The sequence below is a fragment of the Eleutherodactylus coqui genome, chromosome 1 (assembly GCF_035609145.1).
Source record: "Eleutherodactylus coqui strain aEleCoq1 chromosome 1, aEleCoq1.hap1, whole genome shotgun sequence".
Taxonomy (NCBI): Eukaryota; Metazoa; Chordata; class Amphibia; order Anura; family Eleutherodactylidae; genus Eleutherodactylus; species Eleutherodactylus coqui.
Window position 1 is genome coordinate 326,396,856 of NC_089837.1, and position 24,029 is coordinate 326,420,884.

At 43.3% G+C, this 24,029-nt stretch overlaps 1 protein-coding gene across 3 annotated transcripts in view; it reads right to left on the reverse strand.

Moving 5' to 3' along the window:
- BCAS3 (BCAS3 microtubule associated cell migration factor) overlaps nt 1-24,029 on the reverse strand; it is a 1,118,574-nt gene that overhangs the window by 53,044 nt on the left and 1,041,501 nt on the right. For 2 of the 3 annotated variants that reach the window (XM_066575105.1, XM_066575106.1), the window contains exon 23: nt 23,439-23,606. In XM_066575105.1, coding sequence (XP_066431202.1) covers nt 23,439-23,606 — 168 coding nt within the window. Of the gene's footprint in view, nt 1-23,425; nt 23,607-24,029 lie in introns of all 3 variants that reach the window. The other variant, XM_066575107.1, reaches the window with a different exon arrangement.

The following is a 24,029-nucleotide window of genomic DNA, read 5'->3' on the forward strand; positions in this document are numbered from 1 at the left end:
AGCCTTAGGGGTCTTCATAAGGCCCCAGGCTACAATAACAAATGAACAGCCACCACAATCTTGTTGCAGGTGAGCTGTTCAGGTCACAGAGGGAGCTATTGAGGCATTCAAATGCCATTGTTAGAATTACTAGTAGCATCTAGATGGTTACCGGCTGCAATCAGAGTTGTCTCTGATTGCATCTGGGTATCAACTGTCAAAGATACTTGACACCTGCCATGAGTGAGTAGGCTCTGCTCCTGAGTCTGCTCCATACCCAGTGCACATCTGACGTACATGTACATTGGATATCGCTAAAGGGGTCAACATAGGACATAAAGAGGATGTATGCTTAGATTTACTACTCAGTAGCTACTTTATGTTGAGCTAGCAATTAATTACATTCACAGATTTATGATGATATTGGATGCTATGTCTAGCAATTTTGGAGAGTAGATTAGACCATCAACTGATACTGTATGAGCCTGTAGCCAGCCACATATATTTTCTTTCTTTCAATATGTTTGATTTAAAGGGGTTTTCCGGTCAAAAATGCTACTGATGTCCTATCATCAGGGTAGGTATCGGCCGGGGTTAGGCGCTCAGGATCCCGACCAATCATCTGAGCAGGCGCATGCTGTCAGTGCCGCAATAACAGAAGTCAGAGTGGGAGCCTCCATGTCAACCTTCTATGTAGTGGCCGATGCTCGTAACTGCAGGCACAGCTCTCGTGGAAATCAATGAGAGCAGTGTCTGGAGTTACAAGCAACGGCCACTACATAGGAGGTCGGCGCAGGGGCTTCCACTCCACCCTCTGTGTATTTGGAGCGGAAGTCTCCATGCCAACCTCCCATGTAAGTGCCGGCGCTTGTAACTGCAGGCATGGCTCCCATTGATTTCAATGAGAACTGTGCCTGCGCGTACAAACACCAGCCACTACATGGAGGTTGGTGTGGAGGCTTCTGCTCTGACCTCTGTTACTGCGGCCCTGACAGCATGCACCCCCGCACAACTGATTGGTCCCAAGTGGCGGACCCTGGCCGATCAACTATTGATGACCTATCCTAATGATAGGTCATCAGTAGTATTTTTTTTTTTAAACTCGTTTTATTGACAAGTGAACATCATGTCAAATAACAAAAGAAAAACGTTTGCAGTACAGAGTCATACATATGGGCTGGAGGCCAGTCGACCATGCAGCCTACAGTGTTTACACAATCTAGTGCTTTCCATGAGCGCGGGGCGGGGAGGGAAAAGGGAGGGATACGGGAAGGTGGTTATTGAAGGGAAGGGGTAGTACGATGGGGTGTGTAGTGGAGGGCATGTGTCTGATGTAGGAGTACACTTATAGGCATGCATGCGCATTTGCGAATAAGGACGACTATGGGAGAAAGACATCGTAATATAGATCAGGGTCGGGGGGGGGGGGGGTTCTCCGGCATGGTCCCCCAGGCGGGCGGCCAGGCACTCCCGGCCCGGCTACAGCACCGCTAGGCCCCTAACGTCGTCCGCGTAGTGCTGTTATGGCCATGGTAAGGGGCTGCGGAGGAAACAAGGTTAGCGGTGAATCGCACCATTGGCCCCACACTTTTTCAAATTTGTCCGGGCATTTGCGTGCTTTGTAGACTAGGTTGTTATAGGGTATAGTTGAGTTAGTAATTTTTCTCCATAGTGCCAGGGTCGGGCCCCTCCGGTCCATCCATCTCAGTGCGATAACTTTTCTAGCTAGAAATAGGACTTCTCGTAAGAAGATTCTGTCATAATGTTGCCATTGCTCTTCGTCGAGAATGCCGAATAGGCATATTTCTGGGGTGATGGGAACCGGGATGTCAAGGACCGCTGAGAGCAAGTTGACCACCTCGCCCCAGTATGTCTGGACTGTCGGGCAGTCCCAGATCATGTGCCAAAAATCAGCGTACATGCATGTGCATCGGATACATTGCATGGATGGGATCCTGCCCATCTTATATAGTCTTGCCGGGGTAAGATAGCATTGATGGATTATATATAACTGCGTCATTTTGTTGTTTGCTGAAGGTGAGACCGATAAGGGTGATTCTATAGCTTCTTGGAATGTTTCGTCCGTCAATGTTGGGATTAAGGATTTCCATTTAGTTAGGGCAGGGGGAATCTCCCGAGCTGCCTTTGAATTTATTAGGTGAGAGTACAGTGTTGAGGTGAGCCCTCGGGGGCCCTGTGATCGTAGTACTCCTATTAGTGGGTAGTGGGATATGGTGCTGTTCGCTGGGGGGAACTGCGCCTGGAGCGCGTGCCGAATCTGCAGGTATTTGTAGAAATGAGTTCGGGGTATTTGATATTGGTTCTGCAATTGCTCAAAAGATAGTAGCACATTAGAATTGTATAAGTCACCCAGGCTAACAATCCCATACTGTTCCCATGTCTCCAAATCAGTCAGTGGCAGTAGCTCCCTCAGCCCAGAATTTCTCCACAGGGGCATGTCTGCGATTATGTCGAGGAACCCGCTCACTTCTCTGGCCTTTCGCCAAACTCGCGTAGCCAGTTTGTGAATGGGTAGCATCTTCCTCCTCACTGTAGTGGGGAACTCCAGCACTGGCCACAGGTTGGGGATGTTTAGGGTATGCGCCAGGTGGTACTCGGAGTTGGGCAGTGGGCCTTCACTCAGCCAGCATTTTAGGTGAAGCAATTGACCAGCTATGTAGTACAGGAATAAGTCTGGGAGTGCCGACCCGGCCCTATCCTTGGGTCTCTGGAGTGTAGAGAGTTTAAGCTTTGGGCGAGAGCTTCCCCATATAAACGAGGACATAAGAGAGTTTATAGTCCGAAAGAATCTCATCGGGACTGGCGTTGGGATATGCTGCAGGATGTAAAGACACTTGGGTAGGACTATCATTTTAATTAGGTTGATACGGCCTGCAACCGACAGGGGCAGCGATCCCCAGACTTTGAACTTAGACCTACAAAGGTCCAGCAGAGGAAACACGTTCAAGTCCAGGGTCCGGTTTGTTGTGTTGGTGATTTGGACTCCTAAATATTTAAAGTCATTGGAGACCTGTAGGCCACAGAATGAGTGTTTAAGCCGCAGGGGGTTTTGTACAGATATTGGCATTAAGGCAGATTTTGTCCAATTAATATATAGACCCGAGTAACGTCCAAATTTGTTAATGATGTCCATGGCGCGGGGCAAGGACACCATCGGGTCAGACATAAAGAGCATGAGGTCGTCGGCATATAACGCCACTCGGTCCTCCCTATCTCCTATTACGACTCCGCGATAGATTGGGCACGTCCGGAGCATAATGGCCAGTGGCTCCATAGCCAGGGCGAAGAGAAGTGGGGAGAGAGGGCATCCCTGTCTCGTACCCCTGAACAGGGGGAAGTATGGGGAACAGGTGCCGTTCACTGAAATTGCCGCCACGGGCGTTTTATATATTAGGGAGATCCATTGAATGAATCTGTCTCCGAACCCAAATCTCTTCAGCACCTGGAGCAGGAAAGGCCACTCAATGGAGTCAAAGGCCTTAGCGGCATCCAGTGAGGCCAGGGCCCAGTCCATCTCCCCCTCCGACCCCACCTGTGTTACCACCTGGACTCGCCTCAGGTTTTCTCTCGTGGATTTGCCCGGCATGAAGCCGGTTTGGTCCGGATGTATCAGATCTAGGATGATGTTATTAAGGCGCCGGACTAACATTTTGGTTAGGAGTTTATAGTCGGAGTTGAGGAGGGAGATGGGCCTGTAGGAGCCGCAATCCAGCGCATCCTTCCCCGGTTTTAGGATGAGCACAATAGTTGCCTCGTAGAAGGATGGGGGCAGGGAATTGTTGCTATAGGCTGCGTTGTATGTTGCCAGTAGTGCGGGTAAAAGGAGTTCTTGATACCTTGTGTAGACTTCTATTGGTAGGCCATCCGGGCCCGGGGCTTTACCGCTGGACATCTCCCCAAGAGCCTCCGTGAGCTCATCCAGTGTGAATGGGGCGTCTATTAGTGTCTGCTGGTCATGGGTAAGTGTGGGGAAATTAATGCTTGATAGAAAGCTCTCGAGTTCTTGCTGCGTGGCGTGGAGTCCAGTGGCATACAGCTCGCTATAGAAACGCTGAAAACGCGCTCCTATTGCTTTCTTTTCGTGAAGGATCTCACCTGTCTCGGACACGATACGGAGTATCGATGGTGATGCCGAGTTTTGGTGTACTAGGTGAGCTAGTAAGCTACTGGACTGATTGCCAAGTTCGTAGAATCGCTGCTTTGCAAAGAAGGATGCTCTGCGGGCCTTTTCTTGTAGGTGGATTAGGTATTGCCTTCCCTGCCTTAACCATTGCTCTCTGTGTTCGTCAGATGGGTCCGCAATGTAGGTTGCCTCTAGGTGCACGTATTGGGACGCCATCTCGCGTTCTAGTATAGAAGATTCCCTTTTTATATATGAGATGGATGATTTTAAAGCGCCTCTTAGAAAGGCCTTCAGTGTCTCCCACAGCAGTGTCGGGTCGACGTCTGGCTGATTTAATTCCAGGAAGACAGCGAGCTGGTCATGGATCCTGTCGTTTGTGCCAAACAGACTTAACCAGAATGGATGTACCCGCCAACTATGCCGATATGCACATGTGTCTGATGTAGAGATTTCTGTGTATATGGGGGAGTGGTCTGATATGCCCCTGGGAAGATACTCAATGTGGGCTATTGCAGTGCATAGCCTTGCATTCCCGAGACAGTAGTCTATTCGGGAGAGGGCATTCCTGCCGGCTGAGTGACATGAAAACTCCCGAGCCGCTGGTCGTCTGAGTCTCCAGGCGTCTTGCCATCCGACCTCCTGTAGGAGCAGTGCCAGGGGCGAGGGGCCAGCCTGGGTCGGGTGGGCCTGCGGGACGCCGAGCCTATCCATCTGCGGGTCCAGCACCAGGTTCAGGTCACCCATACATAGTACCGTGGCGTTGGGGTATTGGGAGGCAAACTGGGCGGCTTGATGAAGGATTGCTATATTGGCCGGAGGGGGGAGGTATATTCCCACAAGTACGTAGGGGAGGGAATCTATCCATGCCTGGATAAAAACGTATCTGCCCTCTGGGTCCCTGACTGTGCGTCCCGGCTCCCATCTTAGCCGTTTGTGGATTAATATTGAAACTCCTCTGGCATAGGATGAGTGTGTGGAGTGTAGGGACCATTGGACCCATGGTTTCCGTAGTTGGCCGATTTTCTCTGTGATCATGTGCGTCTCTTGGAGGCATATTATGTGTGGGTTGTAATTTCTGATGAATGAGAAGATCATGGACCGCTTCCTGGGGGCACCCATACCCCGCACATTCCAGGAGAGTATCTTTAGGTTAGCCATTTAATTCGGCCATTTTATATGTACGCAAGGGGGCATCCCCGGTCGGGAAAGGCCGACCCCGCATAGGGACCACTACCGGAGCCCCCCAAGCAGGAGTCCAGGGCTGTTCCCTTTGGTCATGACTTAATTTGTCGCTGAACAGTGTACTGCAAAAACTCATCCAAACAATTACACTTGAAATTATGTCAATATAAATTCGTCTAGGTGTAGCAAACATATTAACCATTAACGTAACGCAAACGTGCGTGTGATGACGGGGAAGACTGTGCACCTAAAGTATGGTGGTTATTCTGGGCACAGTCAGACAGATAAAATCTGTTTGGAGCTCTGAAACTCTGAAACCCCATCATCCCAGGTACATAGCTTAGGGTTTTCACTGCCTAACGAGGGGTTGGCGTAGGTGTCCAAGTCAGCCAGAATATACATTTGTGTATAACGGATTCTACTCATTATTTATCACTCTACAATGTAATTAAGCAAAGTAAGCAATATATAGGTATGTGGTATTAAGAGACGGCAGGAAGGGAGGCGGAGGGATAGGGGAGGAGAGGGAAGGGGGAGCAGCGAGGGAGTAAGCATAAGTGTGTACATTTACGGGATCAAGTATTGCAAGAGATGTTAAACTGACCATCCTTGAATGTCCAGATACTCCTCCCCCCCCCCCCCCCGGGGTGAACCTGTCAGGAGATCATCGGCGTCTGGGGGATCTTGGCAGACGATTAAGCCAGTCCTCGGCTTCCTCTGGAGTGGAGAAAAAGGAGGCTCGCTCGTTGTGGACCACGCGAAGTCGTGCTGGATACATCATGGAGTATGGTATGGAGGCCTCTCTCAGTCGGCGCTTGACTGCCACGAAGGATGCTCTGGTTTTCTGGAGAGCAGCAGAAAAGTCTGGAAAAAGAGAAATATTAGCGTTCTGGTATTGGAGGTTTTGCGCACGCCTGGCGGCCTGGAGGGCTATATCCCGATCTTTACTGCTGAGAAGTCTTGCCAGCATCGGTCTTGGGGGTGCTCCTGGAGGCAGGGGGCGGCCCGGAACCCTGTGGGCCCGCTCAACGGCAAAGGCTGCGGTGAACTTGGCATCTGGCAGGAGAGCTTTCAGCCAGGCTTCCATGAACGAACATGGGTCTTGGCCCTCGGCACGTTCCGGCAGGCCTATTATTCGGAGGTTATTTCTACGCAGTCTGTTTTCTAGGTCGTCTGCACGTTGGGCCCAGGCGTTTGCAGCTTTGTCAAGCTCTGTAAGCTTGCCAGGTATCGGCGTCACTGTGTCCTCGAGTTGGGACACACGCGTCTCCACCTCTCCAACTCTACTTCTGAGAGTATGCATGTCTTGCCGCAACAGTCCAACATCTATTTTGACTTCCTCAATTTTCCCTGTCAACGAGGTGGTGCTAGAGTGGATTGCTTCCAGGAGCTGTACAGTAACTTGCCTCAGCGTCGGCTCCTGCTCGACCTCCGGGGAAAGGGGGGGCCCCGAAGCCCCGTTCACCCCCACGTCCGGTCCAGCCGATTGATGCGGGGTATCGGTCGTTGGCTCAAGTACGAAGGCCCTAAGGCGCTCCGTTATCGGTGGGGGAGTACTACGGCTCATCTTGGAGGACCTGCGGCTGCCCCGCCTGCGGGAGGAGGACGGCGGAGGTATGTTTGCGGTCTTTATACGATGGGGGATCAGCGGAGGATCTCCCTTTATGAGGAGGCTTGAGATGTATAAGTACGTCCCGTTTCAGATGGAAGGTGGACTTTAGATTGCAGAGATTTCTATATTACGTGGCTTAGGCGGTTTATCGGTCGCGGCGTGGTTGACGTTTATTGTTTGTTTCGACCAGGAGAAAGGCCGCGGTGGTCACGGGTTCAGCTGTCAGGGTGCGGCTGGTGCAATCGTGGCACTTTAACTGAGATGGGGGTATGGAGAGGGGCTGAAGGCCAGCAGTCTGGTGCCGCGGTTTGACGGTACGCCGCCCGTCGGTCTCTGGAGCTTTTTTTTTTTTTTTTTTTATTAAGGAGAGGTGGGTGGCCGGGGGTGCCCCCCGCTGTACTTGGATCCGCGGGTGGTGGTTGCGCACTCTGAGCAGCAGGATCGCTCAATTGTGGGTGCTAACTGCCAGCCCCTCTTGTTGGGATGCTGTGTAAGGTGTTATGGCTGTGGGGCAGACAGTGTGTGCCTTGTATGGCTCTGGCTCCGGTGTGCTTGCCGAGGCAAGGGGGTGGTGCACCGAGCCCCGTCTGTGTAGCTCCCGAAAGGGTCAGGCCGGGGTTTCCCCGCTCTCCCCAGCGCCCCCGAAGGAGCTGGGGCAGGAGTGTTATGTTTGGGGCACTGCGCGGGAGTCCGCTCCGTTACGGCGGCCCCTCCCCCCTCCTATGCCGCGCGGGGACTTCGGACAGCCGGGTCCAGGGTGTCACAGCCTCTCCGGAGCTCCCGCTCCGCTCCGGCGGCCCCTCCCCCCTCCTGTGCAGCGCGGGGACTTCGGACAGCCGGGTCCGGGGTGTCACAGCTTCTCCGGAGCTCTCGCTAGCCGGTGTCACCTCCCGGTCCGCACCCCCAGCCGTCGCTATCCTCAGGGGATCCTGCGCTCTCACCGGGTCTTCTTGGTGCACGTCGGGCTCTCGCCGCCGCACCCGACCGGAAGTCGCTGTATCGGGGCCTGGGGAGCGGGCCCCGATCCGGGGCTGGGGATTCTTCTGTCGGACGCCCGTCGGAGCTCCCTCCGCCTCGCCACGGGTGCTCAGCTGGACTTGGGTGAGTACTGGAGCGGTTTAGGGGGGTCAGGCAGGCAGGATGGGTGCAGGATGATGGGGTTTTCTGCGGAGCTCAAGCTGCGTGCGACTTTACAGCATGGCTGCTGGACACGCCCCCCATCAGTAGTATTTTTGAACGGAAAACCCCTTTAACATTCAATATTTTTCATCAGCAATAGAACAACATATCATTAATAAAACAATCATATCGGATTTGTTTGTTATAGTAAATACTTGCATGCCCCATGAAATAAGAATTTTGGAGCCTAAAACTCTGCATTGTCCTGTTCCTAAATTATTATTCCCAGACATTTATGAATAAATTGACAATTGGAAGTTACCATTCATTTTCTTAACTAAGTTTGTCCCTGCATAGTCTGATACTGTAAGCACTCATTGCACAATATCAGAGTATGTAGGGACACCCCACTAAGGCCTCCCTCACACAGGCGTTTGCAGAAACACCACTTTTTTCAATGCTGCGTATACTGTGGTTTCAGCAGCGCTGGCATGTGCACAGCTGAAAATGCAGCCAAGGTAGCTGAAAAAAAAAAGCAATACTCACCTAGCAGGCACTGTCCGGGTCCCTCCTCATGCTCTCTGGAGGTCCTGGCAGGCTTCCCTGCACTTGTCAGCACCGACAGAGCATATCTTGCTGGTAACGGGGTTTGAAGAGCAAGAGACTGCTCTGATTGGTTCATCAAGCACTGGCTCAGCCAATCAAAACCAGTGCTCGATGCACCAATCACAGCCATTCATTGAATCCCTGTTACCACTAAGAGATGCTTTGTCGGTGCTGACAAGTGCAGGGAAGCCTGCGCTAAGCTGCGGAGAGCAGCGGAAGGGACTCAGATGGCGTCTGCTAGGTGAGTATTGCTTTTATTTTTCATCTGGTGTAGCTAGGGCTGATTTTTGGGGTAGGGCCTATATTTCAAGCCCCTCCCCCAAGCTTGTGTGAGCAGCCCTATTGAAATGAATGGGAATTGTACATCATTTAGCACAGCGCTGTAAACGCTGTACAAAAATGTCTGTGTGAGGGAGGCCTAACAGTCAATTTCTTCATACATACACCAGATCTGTTACATTATTGGAAATACAAGTATTTACTAAAAATGTAAGTAGAATACTGCAAAGAGACAATTGGACAAAGACAACTGGTTCAGAAAAAAAGATTTGTGAGAGATGAAATAACTTGGTCCATGAATATATCTGATATTCTTAAATCACAATATGACCTGCCAAGCTGCCACACATCTGGCAGCTTGGCTTGACAAACTGATCGTAAGAACTCAAACAAGATACTGATTTTATCTCAAAGTCAATAAAAAACTAGTAGGGTATATGATAATATGAATTGGAAAACACTTATTTAAGGGCATTTTACTCAGGCTGATTATTGGGCCCAAGCATTCCTCCAAATCCTCACTTGCTTGACAATCAGGCCATGAAAAAGGAACCAACATTCGGCCAATGAGCAAACAAATGCTCATTCATCAGCTGATTGATCACTTTAAGTGAGCATAAAAATGCTCACTGATCAGCGGTACCAAGTGTGGACAGTACAGCCGGCCTAGAGGGATGAATGTAGTAGGAAAGTTTGTCCCCATAAGCCAATTCTCGGCCAGTGTGTAAGAAAATGAAATGCATGCACATTAGCATTCATTGAATCTAGCCGATAGTTTGGCCCATGTAAAAGGATCATAAGATATATTCAAGGTTGGACAGAGATGCAATGATTTATTGCAGGTTAGATAGGATGTGTTTTTCCCATTTTTGTTTTTTGATTGTGAAACATGATAAGATATACTGAGAAACTGCTTCTATACACAACTGTTCCAATCATGTGTTTTCGCCAAAGTGGCCCTTTAAAGCATGATTATGAAGTGTGAAGTTCAGCCTGCTCTTATAATAACTATTAACTATTAAAATGCTGAAACTTAGGGCCTGTTCAACGACCGCATTTTGGGACGTGGGCTGCCCGTGCATTCCACAGACACGCACAGCTCCATAATATTCTATGAGGCTATTCAGCAGAACATTTTTTATGTGGCATGATGTTCTGTGTGAAAAAAAAAGTTGCTTCATGTGCTACTGTTATCCATTTTCCCTGATGAGAATAGAAGGTGCAATGGCAGGGTCTAACACAGACAGGTGCCTGCCTGCTATCCGATGCAATTTGCGTCCGGAATTCTTGTGCACAACACATTTACGGTCATGTGAATCCGGCCTTAAACTTGATGATGCAGATCTATTATGGATGTTATTTTAGAGGTTTGTGGATGAAAAGGTTTGCTGTACTTTTAGAATTCTGGTTATGCTGAATGTTCTTATCTAAGTTGCTCTATCATGTACAGACCAGACTGGTTTCCTGTATATGTAGTGTATGAGGTACTATTTACCAAATAGAAAAATATTTTTTTTCATGGGAAGGAAAACCAATAAGCAAAAAAACAGTAATGACTATCATCCAAAAAGTCCAGGTAAAGACTTGTCAATAGTGTGCAATCTAAGTGTCAAGTACCTGGAAAATGATTTGACTAACGACTTCCCTTCAGTTTTAAGTGAAAAAGGGAAAATAAGAATGAATATTATTTTTAGTTGTTATTTATCGGTGTTATTTTTTACCCACTAAGTCCATATGCTTATTCACTGCTGTATTCCTATGTAATTTATGTGTTTTTTCAATTCACATAAAACAGCAGTCTGATATGTTTCCCTAATACATCAGTCTGTCCAATTCTTGGCTCTATTTCCCAATGATTTTCTTTTATTTAAGACTCCCTTATTCCACGTTTTCATGATGATTTTAAATCACAGGTGGCCTCTTTCGTTCATCGCAGTTTGTAAACTGCAAATTCCGAAGAAAATTGTATTTTACTTGCATCCTACAAGTTAGATTTTACAGAAAACATTGAAAGGTAATTATGTAAAACAGTGTATGAAAAACAAAAAAGAAAAAGGTGGCTCTTGAAATGTGTTCTTTATTTATCGTTGACTGCGTTCATATCATGCTCACTCAGCCTACGTTTCGGAGTTGTCTTTGAATCACTGAAAAAAAGATTCAGACTGAACCCTGGATGGAACCCCAGACTTTCATTTGTCAGATACCAATAAGGTTTCAATTTGGCAAAGCTTCTGTTCACTTCCATTATATTTGGAGGATAGAAGAGCATAGTTGGCAGAATCCCTGGATGTAGGCTGAACCCAGATCCCTCCTAGCGATTTTCTTTAAAAATGGATCACAAAGTTGCCCTTTAGTGGTGGCCCTATGGAAGTCTACAACGGTATCTGCATGACACAATTGAAACTAACGATGGAGATGGCTCTGCTCTCATTCCTCCCGGGCCCTGTCAAAAACACCAAAAGGGGTATTCTGAGATTTTTTATTCTTTCGGCCAGAAGAATTATTCCCAGACTCTGGAAGTCCACAACGCTTCCTTCAAGAGCGATGTGGGTGGAGGAGCTTAATGAACTTATGCGCTTTGACGAAATGAGGATGAGAGAGAATGATGCTCATGAGGAGTTTTACAATACTTGGCAGATTCAAGAGATAGGTAAATTCCGGACAGCTTTAAGAAGCGTCTCGGGCAGCCCCGAAAGAAACTCAGCATGGTCATTACTCTCTCTTGTGGTTAGCCCGATACCATACCCTAGCCTACCTTTTCCCCCCTCACACTCCAGCCACCCTCTGTCCTCGTGTCCCTTAGTAATGTCTTTGTCTATTCGTCTAAATGTTTATGATTCGACTTGTTCTTTTTTTTGTTTCCTATCTATTGCATTATATCTCACAGTAAAGCCGATGGAGGCCGTTAATGAGCTCATAGAGACTAACTATACGTTCTTATATCACAATTGAGTTCATGTATATAAATGCTATGTTATGAAAATATGTGAATAAAAATCTTTTGAATGAAAAATGGATCATAATAATGACACATACAGTTAGGGCCAGAAATATTTGGACAGTAACACAATTTTCGTGAGTTGGGCTCTGCATGCCACCGCATTGGATTTGAAATGAAGCCTCTACAACAGAATTCAAGTGCAGATTGTAACGTTTAATTTAAAGGGTTGAACAAAAATATCTTATAGAAAATGTAGGAATTGTACACATTTCTTTACAAACACTCCACATTTTAGGAGCTCAAAAGTAATTGGACAAATAAACATAACCCAAACAAAATATTTTTTTTTCAATATTTTGTTGCGAATCCTTTGGAGGCAATCACTGCCTTAAGTCTGGAACCCATGGACATCACCAAACGCTGGGTTTCCTCCTTCTTAATGCTTTGCCAGGTCTTTACAGCCGCAGCCTTCAGGTCTTGCTTGTTTGTGGGTCTTTCCGTCTGAAGTCTGGATTTGAGCAAGTGAAATGCATGCTCAATTGGGTTAAGATCTGGTGATTGACTTGGCCATTGCAGAATGTTCCACTTTTTTGCACTCATGAACTCCTGGGTAGCTTTGGCTGTATGCTTGGGGTCATTGTCCATCTGTACTGTGAAGCGCCGTCCGATCAACTTTGCAGCATTTGGCTGAATCTGGGCTGAAAGTATATCCCGGTACACTTCAGAATTCATCCGGCTACTCTTGTCTGCTGTTATGTCATCAATAAACACAAGTGACCCAGTGCCATTGAAAGCCATGCATGCCCATGCCATCACGTTGCCTCCACCATGTTTTACAGAGGATGTGGTGTGCCTTGGATCATGTGCCGTTCCCTTTCTTCTCCAAACTTTTTTCTTCCCATCATTCTGGTACAGGTTGATCTTTGTCTCATCTGTCCATAGAATACTTTTCCAGAACTGGGCTGGCTTCTTGAGGTGTTTTTCGGCAAATTTAACTCTGGCCTGTCTATTTTTGGAATTGATGAATGGTTTGCATCTAGATGTGAACCCTTTGTATTTACTTTCATGGAGTCTTCTCTTTACTGTTGACTTAGAGACAGATATACCTACTTCCCTGAGAGTGTTCTGGACTTCAGTTGATGTTGTGAACGGGTTCTTCTTCACCAAAGAAAGTATGCGGCGATCATCCACCACCGTTGTCTTCCGTGGACGCCCAGGCCTTTTTGAGTTCCCAAGCTCACCAGTGAATTCCTTTTTTCTCAGAATGTACCCGACTGTTGATTTTGCTACTCCAAGCATGTCTGCTATCTCTCTGATGGATTTTTTCTTTTTTTTCAGCCTCAGGATGTTCTGCTTCACCTCAATTGAGAGTTCCTTTGACCGCATCACAGCAACAGCTTCCAAATCCAAAACCACACACCTGGAATCAACCCCAGACCTTTTAACTACTTAATTGATTACAGGTTAACGAGGGAGACGCCTTCTGAGTTAATTGCAGCCCTTAGAGTCCATTGTCCAATTACTTTTGGTCCCTTGAAAAAGAGGAGGCTATGCATTACAGAGCTATGATTCCTAAACCCTTTCTCCGATTTGGATGTGGAAACTCTCATATTGCAGCTGGGAGTGTGCACTTTCAGCCCATATTATATATATAATTGTATTTCTGAACATGTTTTTGTAAACAGCTAAAATAACAAAACTTGTGTCACTGTCCAAATATTTCTGGCCCTAACTGTATATATTACCAATTATACAATTTTATCTGGTGGGAAAAAAATCACCAGCTTGCACCGGCTTTCCTTTCATTACAGCTATGACAAATGTATGAAACAAGATTTTAAATAATTTCCTACAAATTAAAGTAAAGGGGTCGCAACTTGATTATTCAATGCTAATTGCAAAAGTAAGTGCACCCCCATGTAATGTAACTTCCCGGTGTCGTACAAGCGTAAAATTTGGCAGGAGCATTCTTTAGGTCCAAAATAGGAAAAGTAAAGAGGTCACAACTCAATTGTTCAATGCTAATTACAAAAGTAAATGCACCCCTATGTAATGTAACTTCCTGGTGTTGTACAAGCGGGAATTTTGGCACGAGTATTCTTTAGGTCTTAAATACGAAAAGTAAAGGGTTCACAACTCGATTATTCATTGCTAATTGCAAAAGTAAGTGCACACCTATGTAATGTAACTTCCGGGTGTCGTACAAGCGTAAAATTTGGCGCAAGCATTCTTTTGGTCCTAAGTGAGCAGAGTGGGAGGGATGGCACATTCTGCAGAGTGACATTGGTACATGCAGTCTGAGGAGAATCTGATGCCATCTGTGTCTGAATGGTGAACAATAAAACTATTGGATCTGTTCGTGCTTGACTATGGATCAAATGATCCTCTCTACTGGTGGTCTGTCTAGACCGTCCGCAGCCTGTTTGCCATGTGTGCGTGTACCAGTGATATTGTCTTTTTACTGGCTTCACAGGAGAACAATAATATCTACACCTGCTAATTGCTACAGAGCCAGATGTCTGGATCTAAGAGTCACACTTGACTCTAGAACCACTCATTGGGCAGCACTGCATCACAGAAAAGAGTAAGGAGGCCTATTTTGGCATTTAGGACCACAGTTTGTTTCTTCATTTTTGTGTAACAGCTTTCAGAGAGCCTTACCTTTTTTATTACTATGAGGGCTTGTTTTTGGTGGGATGACTTGTATTTTTCAATGACACTATTCTGGGTACAAATAACTTACTGATATAAAGAGTTAGCTTTTATTAACCCTTTCTGTGAGGAATGGAAAAACAACAATTCTGCCATTGTTTCCCTGCATTTTCAATTTATTACTGTTCACCATAATCTTATACACCTTTATTCTATGGGTCAGTACAATAATGGTGATTTAAATATGTATATTTTTTCTTATGTTTTATACTTTTGCACAATGATAACAAATTTCATGGAAAAAAAACAGAAGCTGCTTTCCAAGAGCCATAGGTCTTTCTTTGTCAATGTATTCTTAAGTTGGCTTCTTTTTTTGTGAAACTAGTTATCATTTTAAACATTATTTTAGAGGGATTAAGAAGCAAAAATTCTATCATTCTTGTTTTTATGTTATTCATTGTGTGGTTAAAATAGCATTACCCTTATTATACGAGTTGTTATGATTGCAACTTTATTTTATATATATATATATATATATATATATATATATTTCAATATTTTGCTAAATAAAACCACTCTTAAAAAAAGGTTCATGGTAAAAAAAACACTTTTTTAAAACTTTTATTACATTTTACTTTTCCCCACACACAACACACCTTGCTGCAACTCATTACACTAAGGCGTACAGTCCGTTTTTCCCCTCTCCAGCTGCATTTACTGTACTGAGAGGCGGAGTGATGGAGTGGGCTGTGCACACCCCACTGAGCCTGGAGTAAGTTGCAGACTCTGAAGTTTGCCCTGAAGCTGACCAGAATTCTTGAGGTGGGAGCCGTGGGCCACAGGGGAAAAATTGGAGCTGTGGATGCTGCTGGGTCGAGGGGAAAAGTGGATGCTGTGGAGTGCACAGGCAAGTGAAGACAAAATCCTAAGATTTTAAGCTTATAATAGCTATATTGCAATTTAGGTTGGTAGGAGGGCAGCATTCTTATTCTTTTTATGAGACCGCATGATTTCTATGTATGCCCCTGTCTGGAGACCTTTCTTAAACATCCAGTTGTCAAACACTAATCCACACTTTATAGGTTGTCTAGCTACCTAGATGTCGCTGTCACTGTTGACCCCAGCATCTTAGTTAAATGGCCAGCCGCCAGCCTACCATAAGGGCTGGTGCTGCTGCTTTTGTTATTTTTGTTCCTGTTGCTACTGGGGTGGGGATTTCTTGGGATTTAGATACAAACCTAAGATTTTAGGATCGTCTATCCCTCACCCTTTAGACTCTACCAGTGTGGTTTAGTAGTTTAGGATCTTTCTCAGCAGTTTTGTCTGTTAATAGAATCTATATAGAGTTTGACTCTCTATGCAAATTGGACTTGGTTCCTGATGATGCTACATTATAGTAGCGGAAACGCGTTGAACCACTCACGTAGATCTCTTTCTAATTGAGCTATATTTTGAATTGCCATTTCTTTGATCTTTTATTGATCCGAATTAACCACACTACCTTGAGCCCTGACCTGAGATCCTTCAGTCGTATCATTCAATTGAACCTCTGCGGGTTACTCATATTTTTTCTTCTGTATTGGCTCACCAGCCCTCAGTCAGACCTGAACGACTGAGCCTTCGTGTTTCCACGCTTAAGATTGGCTCATGTCTGCTTGAGGAAACTCTTTTTCTATTGGTGGAACCACAATCTATAGGTAGCCATCAATCGATTCACCTTCGTTACTAACACAGGAACGTCTGTTTTTTGCATGAAAGCTGACCTCATACATATATCCAGTGTATGTAAACATCATACATCGCTGGTGATTTCATTATAGAGAATCCGGCTACAATTTAGGAGAAATCTGTACGATTGGATGTTTCTCATCTCCAGTGTAGTTCCCCATATCATTATTAGGGGTTCTGGTCTAGGAGTTATTTTTGTGTTTCTTTTGTGTGTGTCTCATCTAAGACTTGTATGACAAGCCTTTTTACGAACATTTTTATTAAAAGTTACGTTTTAGAGTTTAGCTGAACCCTCTCAGTGAAATTTAATTTAGCCATCTAGGTGTTCCTCCTACTTCTGTGAAACCCTTAGTTAAATGGCCAGGATTAAAGTTATCTCTGCTCCTGACCATTGTAATGGGATTTTGACAGTATATTGTAGCCAGCACCCATTTCTGATGACGCCAGCATAGTTTCTGGATGTAACTGTATGTCCATTTGTAGGGACACAGTGCTAAAATGGAAGTACATTTATGTCTTTTTTTGTGGGAGGAGGTTAAAGGCAGCGTCAACTTTTTTTGTAAACACCGAATCAACAAAAATTTCAATATACAAATTCAAGGAAAATACATAATAATTACCTAATAAATTTGCTACTTAGGTAAAAAAAAGTCAATGAATACACTAAATCTAGGAAAAATACAAGCATATTAGTAACAAGGATGGTAACATATGTGTCTTGACTCTTAGACACATTTATTTGGATTATGTTATTTATAGTATTAACTGCACGCAAATGTTACAATTAGCTGGAAAATATTTTCCTTCTAAAATGTCAAATTCATTATAAAAAGCTACAAAAAAACCACAACTACTACTTAGTCTTTACAATTTAATACTCTTTAACTACATAGTGTTAAGCGTGATTCAAGTTTTTATGGGGTTATCGCTTTTCTTTGTAGTAAGGCTGGTAAGATCCCACTGAGATACAGTTATTGTGGAATGTATTCAAGCACTCTTGACTCCTAGACTTCGCACACACCGAACATAATTGATGGACACATGGAGACACATTTATAGTTAGAGAGGTGTACACAGCATGTTATTGCAACACTCCGTCTGACAAGTCCAACAAAACATCATAAAAAGCTAATTAAAAATATGAAATACAAATGAACAACAAAGGCAATTACATAGTTTTCACCATTGGAGGAAAAGACAGTAATAAAGACAATGGGTTCTGGCACACCATCAAACACAAGCTAACAAAATAACTAAGGCAGAAACATCTAGCCTTCCTAAATCATGTCAAGTGTTTCCCTGCCAGCACATCCTCTATGCCAAACCTATTTTCATTGTGACTTTCACACATGCTTACACGACACATTATAAATCTGGCAATTACATAGCTTTGGAATCTAGTCAGGCTATGCTTAATTTAATAATGACAGAATATAGACAGAGATAGCTATAGATAGGCTATTAACTTGTATTCTTAAATAATAATTAAAACATAAAACCTTAACACTGCAGTTATTCTGATCCTCTGCCATAGTGTATCCAACAACTACCACAGATGCTCAAGATCAGGGTGGTGTAACTGGCAACTTTCCATAGAGTTTTGGAAAACTTCATCTGTCTTGACAGTGTAAAAGAACACAAAACCAAACTATTAGATAAGTGTGGATGTGTTCATTCTCATAATTGGACATCACAGCCATAAATGGCTCATTTTCTTTTTCCTAGGAATGTGTTGCAATACATGAATAAATGTGTATGGCTGACAGAAAGATAATCAAAGCCAATGGTATTAAAATAAAGCCTAGAAACAATTCCAAAAGCACAACTTCAATTCACATACTTTTCAATTTAGACAATACATTTTGGTTGATGTGAAACACATATATCCTTGCAGCAGATTGGAAATAACTATTCTAAGGAACAATAAACTGTTTTACAATGCGGGGGTCTATCCACAAAAATATTTGTCTCTATGATATACTTGTTGGTCAATTTTACTGAGAAGAATTTCTGTTAATGTGTCCTTTGATTTCAGTATGATGTAAAAAGCTATAATTCGACTTAAGTTACCCATTGTTGTGTCAGGTTTCTGTTGGAGCCATACATTTACAGTGTTGTGACTGGATAGGCACAGCGGTTGTGCCTGCATGCCCACTCGTGGAGGTAGATGGCTGTAATTGACAGTAGCACCCCCTATGACAACAGCTGGGACATAAGAAAACTGAGAACCCCACTGTTGTTGATCTTGTGCTGCGATCAATAGAAATTGCTGAATTACAAAAGAGGTTGGCTCCCACTGCCCCCCAAAATCTCAAAATTTGGATCCTCATTCATAATACCATGAAGTTCGAAGCCAGTAAACCTGGTCAAGCAGCAGTTGAGACAGGGTCAATGAAAGAGAGGCGCATCTAAAAATATTCATAGACCTTGTATAAAAAAAAATTCAATAATGTATGCCTCCTCTACAGCCCACCCACAGTAGCTCCTGTTCTGCATGTATAGAAGGGGAAAAGTGAAGCCAGAAAAATACAAAAAATGTACTTTTTAGCAAGTGAATTACCGGAAGTGGTTTATATTCACACTTGTCCATATTTGAGAGATTCAGATTTCACAACTAATTTAAATAAAGACTATGGCACTATTTCATAGGCTAATCAGATAGAATCCCACTCCTTAATCACTTATGCAAAAAAAAATTCCAGCGCTCTAGAAAACGCTTAAAAATTAAAACTTTTATTGATTGGCAATCCAGTGTAACATTTCATCAATGGTGTGGACCTTCATTACAATATCGGATTACAATAGAAGAAGAGGAAATTCTAGCATAGACTAAAGCGATATGTACAGCACAGTGGGACAACACTGTCTCACTGTATGGTACACATCACTTTATGTAAAAGTTTAATTTCTCAAGCATTCTCTGGAATGTCAGACTTTTTTGCATACTTTGAATAAACTGAATCATGGGACAAACCTTTGAAAAGTTAAACTAGGAATGTTTTTTTTCATGTGCAAATTATTTTGGGGGGGTCAAAAGCCTCATTTAAATAAACACAACCAATATTCCAATAATTATTTTCCAATAAAATAAATATAAATATCTTAATGTTTACATAGGTATAAGCTACTTGGAATAATATAAAAATCAAGGAGCAGTGTCTAATATCAGATAGTCTTCAATGCAATTTCTAATGTTGTTATCTGACACAACCAAGTGAGAGCTAGCTTGTCTACTATGATTGTAAAGCACAACATGTATAAGTGTCTGTAACATCTCTTAACCTCTTGTGAGGAGGTCAGCTTATTAGATCTATAGAAATAAATGAGATTATTTATGTATATAATTGAACATTACAGAGATGGATCATGTTGGGATTGAAGAGCTAGCAAGGGTTCAGGAGATGCACAACGCAGTCTGTAGACAAAAGAATATGGAAGTCTCAGTAACTCACTACTGTACTTCTATTTTTTTTCTTCAGAATGTAGCATCTATTACCCTATTTGTGTTGATTTTGCCCTCTCTTCCTAGGACAAAGCCCATCTGTTCAGGGCTCATTAGGTCTTTAATCAAAACTCTCCTTCTGTGGACAAACATTGTTGCCCACCATTTCAGATCTGTGTTTAGAAGAGATATTGGTCTATAACTTGCCCAAGGCTCAGTATCTTCATCCTCTTTCGGGATCACGACTTTTAAGGATTGGTCAGGAGATCCCCCATCTAAGACAAAACTACAAACATTAAGAAAATGGGGTGCTAATATATCTTTGAATTTCCCTGATAATAGCTTATTAGGAAGCCATTAGTTCCCGGACTTTTTCCTGATGATATTAAAGAAAGGGTATCTAAAATCTCCTGAAGCATAAATTGGGTGGCTAATTTATTTTGGGAAGCAGCTGAGAGAGTAGGTAAGGGGACAGACTTCAAGAAATCTTTAATTCGCGTGATCTAAAATGACCTCATTTATTTATGTTGTGTAAAACATTGTAAAATTTTTGAAACTCAGAGGCAATTTCTTTACTACTCATAATTTTGGTGCAGACTGCATTTTTCAGTGATTGTATGATGGATTTTTCCTTCTGTTTTTTAACTGAAAGTGAAGTCAATTTCGAGCCTTTATAGCCATGCACATATTACTTGAATTTGAAAGTTTGAGAGCTTTAGACATTAAATAGATCTAACAATTGTTTTTAAGGTTATTTAGCTCATCCTGTGATGCTAAATAGTTGGATCCCTTCCTAAGATTCTCAAGTGAGGAAATCTGGGAGAGAAGCTCATTAAGCTTAAATTCTTTCTGCCTTTTAATTCAGCTACCTAATGCAATGAGCTTACCCCTAATTACTGATTTGTGAGCTTCCCACAATGATGGTTTAGAAATCTCCAGAGTGTTATTAATTGAGAAGTACTCCGATATGTCTTTTGTTATAGTTGTGATGTTGTTTATGTCAGATAATACTACCCATGACCAAGATCTCTTGGGCAGAGAGTAAATGGAGATGGTGAGAGATGTAGGTGCATGGTCAGAAATCGTGATAGTACCAATCTCTAAAGAAGAAACATTCAGCAGACATCTTTCTGTTATAAAGAGATAATCTAATTGGTTATAAGTGAGGTGAAAGGAGGAGAAAAAAATGTAATCTCTAACTGTGGGTTGTGTATCCTCCAAACATCAATTAAGTTGTGAGAAGATTGTGTTGTCCTAAGATGTTTTAATGAAGCGTGCAAAATATTTTTAGCTTGTTTTGGATGTATCTATGTGTTTAAGAGCAACATTCAGGTCTCCTCCCAGAAATACTATGCTCTGAGCATACAGGAGTAGTTCACTGATAGCATACATTTTAACCCCTTGAGTGGCACGCTCGGAAATTTTCCGGGACGAGCTTCACTGCTCATAGCGACATAGCCCGGAAGATTTCCGGGCTATGTATCACTATGGGAGCTGCAGAGCACAATGCCACAAGCTGTGACAGTGTGCTCTGCCTGCACAGACCCACAGAGAACAAAGCAAGGGCTTTGAAAAACCAGCAGAAGATATTGCCGATCGGCTGGCAATCTCCTGCTTTGTTTACAGGTTGCCATAGAGACCATCGGCTTGTCAGAAGCAAGCCGATGGTCTCTGTGGCAGGGAGGGCTAGTGCTTGGCTGTCAGAGGACAGCTAGGTACCAGCTCTTACAGCAGAGATCAGAGAAAACCTCCGAACTCTGCTGTGTTAACCCCTTACATGCTGCAGTCTATGTGACTGCAGCATGTAAAGGGCTGTCACTGCAGCATGTAAAGGGCTGTCACCATCAGACCCCCGGAATGTGATCAGGGGTCCTGATGGGTCCCTATGGAAGTCCCCTAAAGGGACAAAAAAAGTTTAAAAAAAATTAAAACAAATTTGAAAAAAAAGGAAAAAATTATTTAAAAAAATTATAAAAACACTTGTCTCCCTTTACTTTGTAAAAAATCAAAAATACAATCACACATGTGGTATCCATGTGTCGTAATGACCCAGAGAAGGAAGTTAATACATTATTTAACCCCTTAATGACATGGCCCCTTTTTTTCTTTTTTCCCCATTTCTTTTTTTCCTCCCCCCTGTTTAAAAAAATCACAACTTGTCCCGCAAAAAACAAGCCCTCACATGGCCATGTCAATGGAAAAATGAAAAAGTTATGGCTCTTGAGACGCAACTGCAAAATTAGTTGAAATTCAATGATTAGACCGTTTTAAAAAACCTGCCCTGGTGGGCACGACAGGGTGGTAGGAAACCCGCCACTCAAGGGGTTAAACCATAACTAGTATTGGATCAAAAGGAAATCTATGGATTTTCTTTGTATCTTCCTTTCTTTAGGGTTAACTCTTGGTATTAAAAGAAAGCACAGAACTCAAAGAGGCCATTCAACATGACAGCTTTCAATATAAAAGCCAGCCCAGTATTCAGCCAATCATTGCAAGTCCCCATTCATTAGCTGCCTACCATCAACTGTTGTTGTTGGATGAATCTCTAGTTTTCCCTGGCTGATGAGAGGGAAAAATAAGTATTACATGGTAGCTATGAAAATATAATGCAACGATATGCAAAGTTTACCAGCCTGAGGGCTGCTGTTTGCAGCGACTCACTGCTTACCTTCTCAGGACCCTCACCAGAATGTCCATAAACTTTAATGCATTGTATTGAGGTGGAAACCCCTAAATCACAACTGCACTGTGTAAACCAAGCCTTGGTAAGAGTAGTAAGAATGAACTAAAAACATGTCATATGAGCAGCCAAAAGTAAATACATACTTTAATGAAAGCAAAGAAGAAGCAAAATTTCTATGTTATGAAAAAGAGAATATCACATCTTTCTGTTTTACACAATATGGGAGAGGTTTATAATGCATTTTATGTCGAATTCTGTCGCTTGCACAAAAATTTTCAGAGTTTTTAGCGGCTCTATTGGTCTGCGGCACTTTTACAAATAGGGAAAGGGCTTGTTGGAAAGGGGCGTTGCTGCCCCAGATAGACACAATTATGAAAAGTTTATGCCAAAAACTGGCATAAATTGTCTTAGAAGTGTACTTCAGATTAAACCTGGTGTACATTTCTGTGTAAGTGCATGGAAGGGCCGAGATGTGCTTAACATATGAAAATGTGTATACCTTTTTATATATTAGGTCCATTGTGCACCGGCAGCAATAATGTTCCGACTGGCCTATGAAATCCTGGTTTTATAAATTCCCCTATGACTTTAAAATATGCCAATTCTTTACTCTCTTATAGTAAGCAAATTTGCTCATGTCTTTCAAACCATTTCTCCAAAATGAATGGAAACTCACCTGTAGACAAATGGTTTTGCAGTTCTTACATTACATTAGTACAGAGCAGGGTACTGGCTAGATGGCTTAGACACAGCTCAGGGGTTCTTGTTCTCACTGATAAGATCCAGCATGTGTATATCTATACGGACTGGTCATTCTTTATGTTGGAGCCTCTGATTTAGCTGACATTAGCTAATTTAAATAGGTTTTTCCACGGAGCATTGCTTGAAAATAAGTCTTTATACATTTACTGAGTCTCTTCAGAGAGAACCTAAACCCCTTCTATCCTAGTAAATTAAGCATATGCCAGTGTACTCTACCAATCTGGAACTTTGACAATTGAATATAGTGAATAATAACAAGTTTGATAAGAAAAGAATTGTTGAACCTTATATCACACCTCTTTTTTGTACCTGTTCCTGATACCACCACGTCTCGGTTTGGGGATTCAGACATAGCATCGGCCAACCGCTCTCGGAGACCCTCATCAGTGCTTTCAATAGAAGAAATATGGCGTAAACCAAAGCTCTCTGGCCAGCTACCACATACTTCCAGCAGTGTCACACTCCTATCATAGGCACCTATAGCAAATAAAAGAAAAAAATACTATAATTTTTTATGTTCTATTTATTATATGGAAAATTGTCTTAAAAACATTTTCAGAGAAATATACACCATTAAAACTATTCAGGAATGACATTATCTCATGACAATGGCAACAATCAAGGGGTGGAGCATATTAGGCAGGAAGTAAAGAGTCTGTTCTTGATTTTGATGTATTAGAAGGAGGTAAAATGGGTAAGAATAAGGATCACATCAAGAAGAGCCAAAGCGTAATGGCTAGATGACTTAATGGTCAGAGCATCTTTAAAATCTTGGGATATTCCCAGTATGCAGTGATCGCTACCTACCAAAATTGCACTAAGAAGGATAACTTGTGAATTGATGACAGGGTCATGGACACCCAAGGCTCATTGATGTAAGTGTGGAACAAATACTAAGCC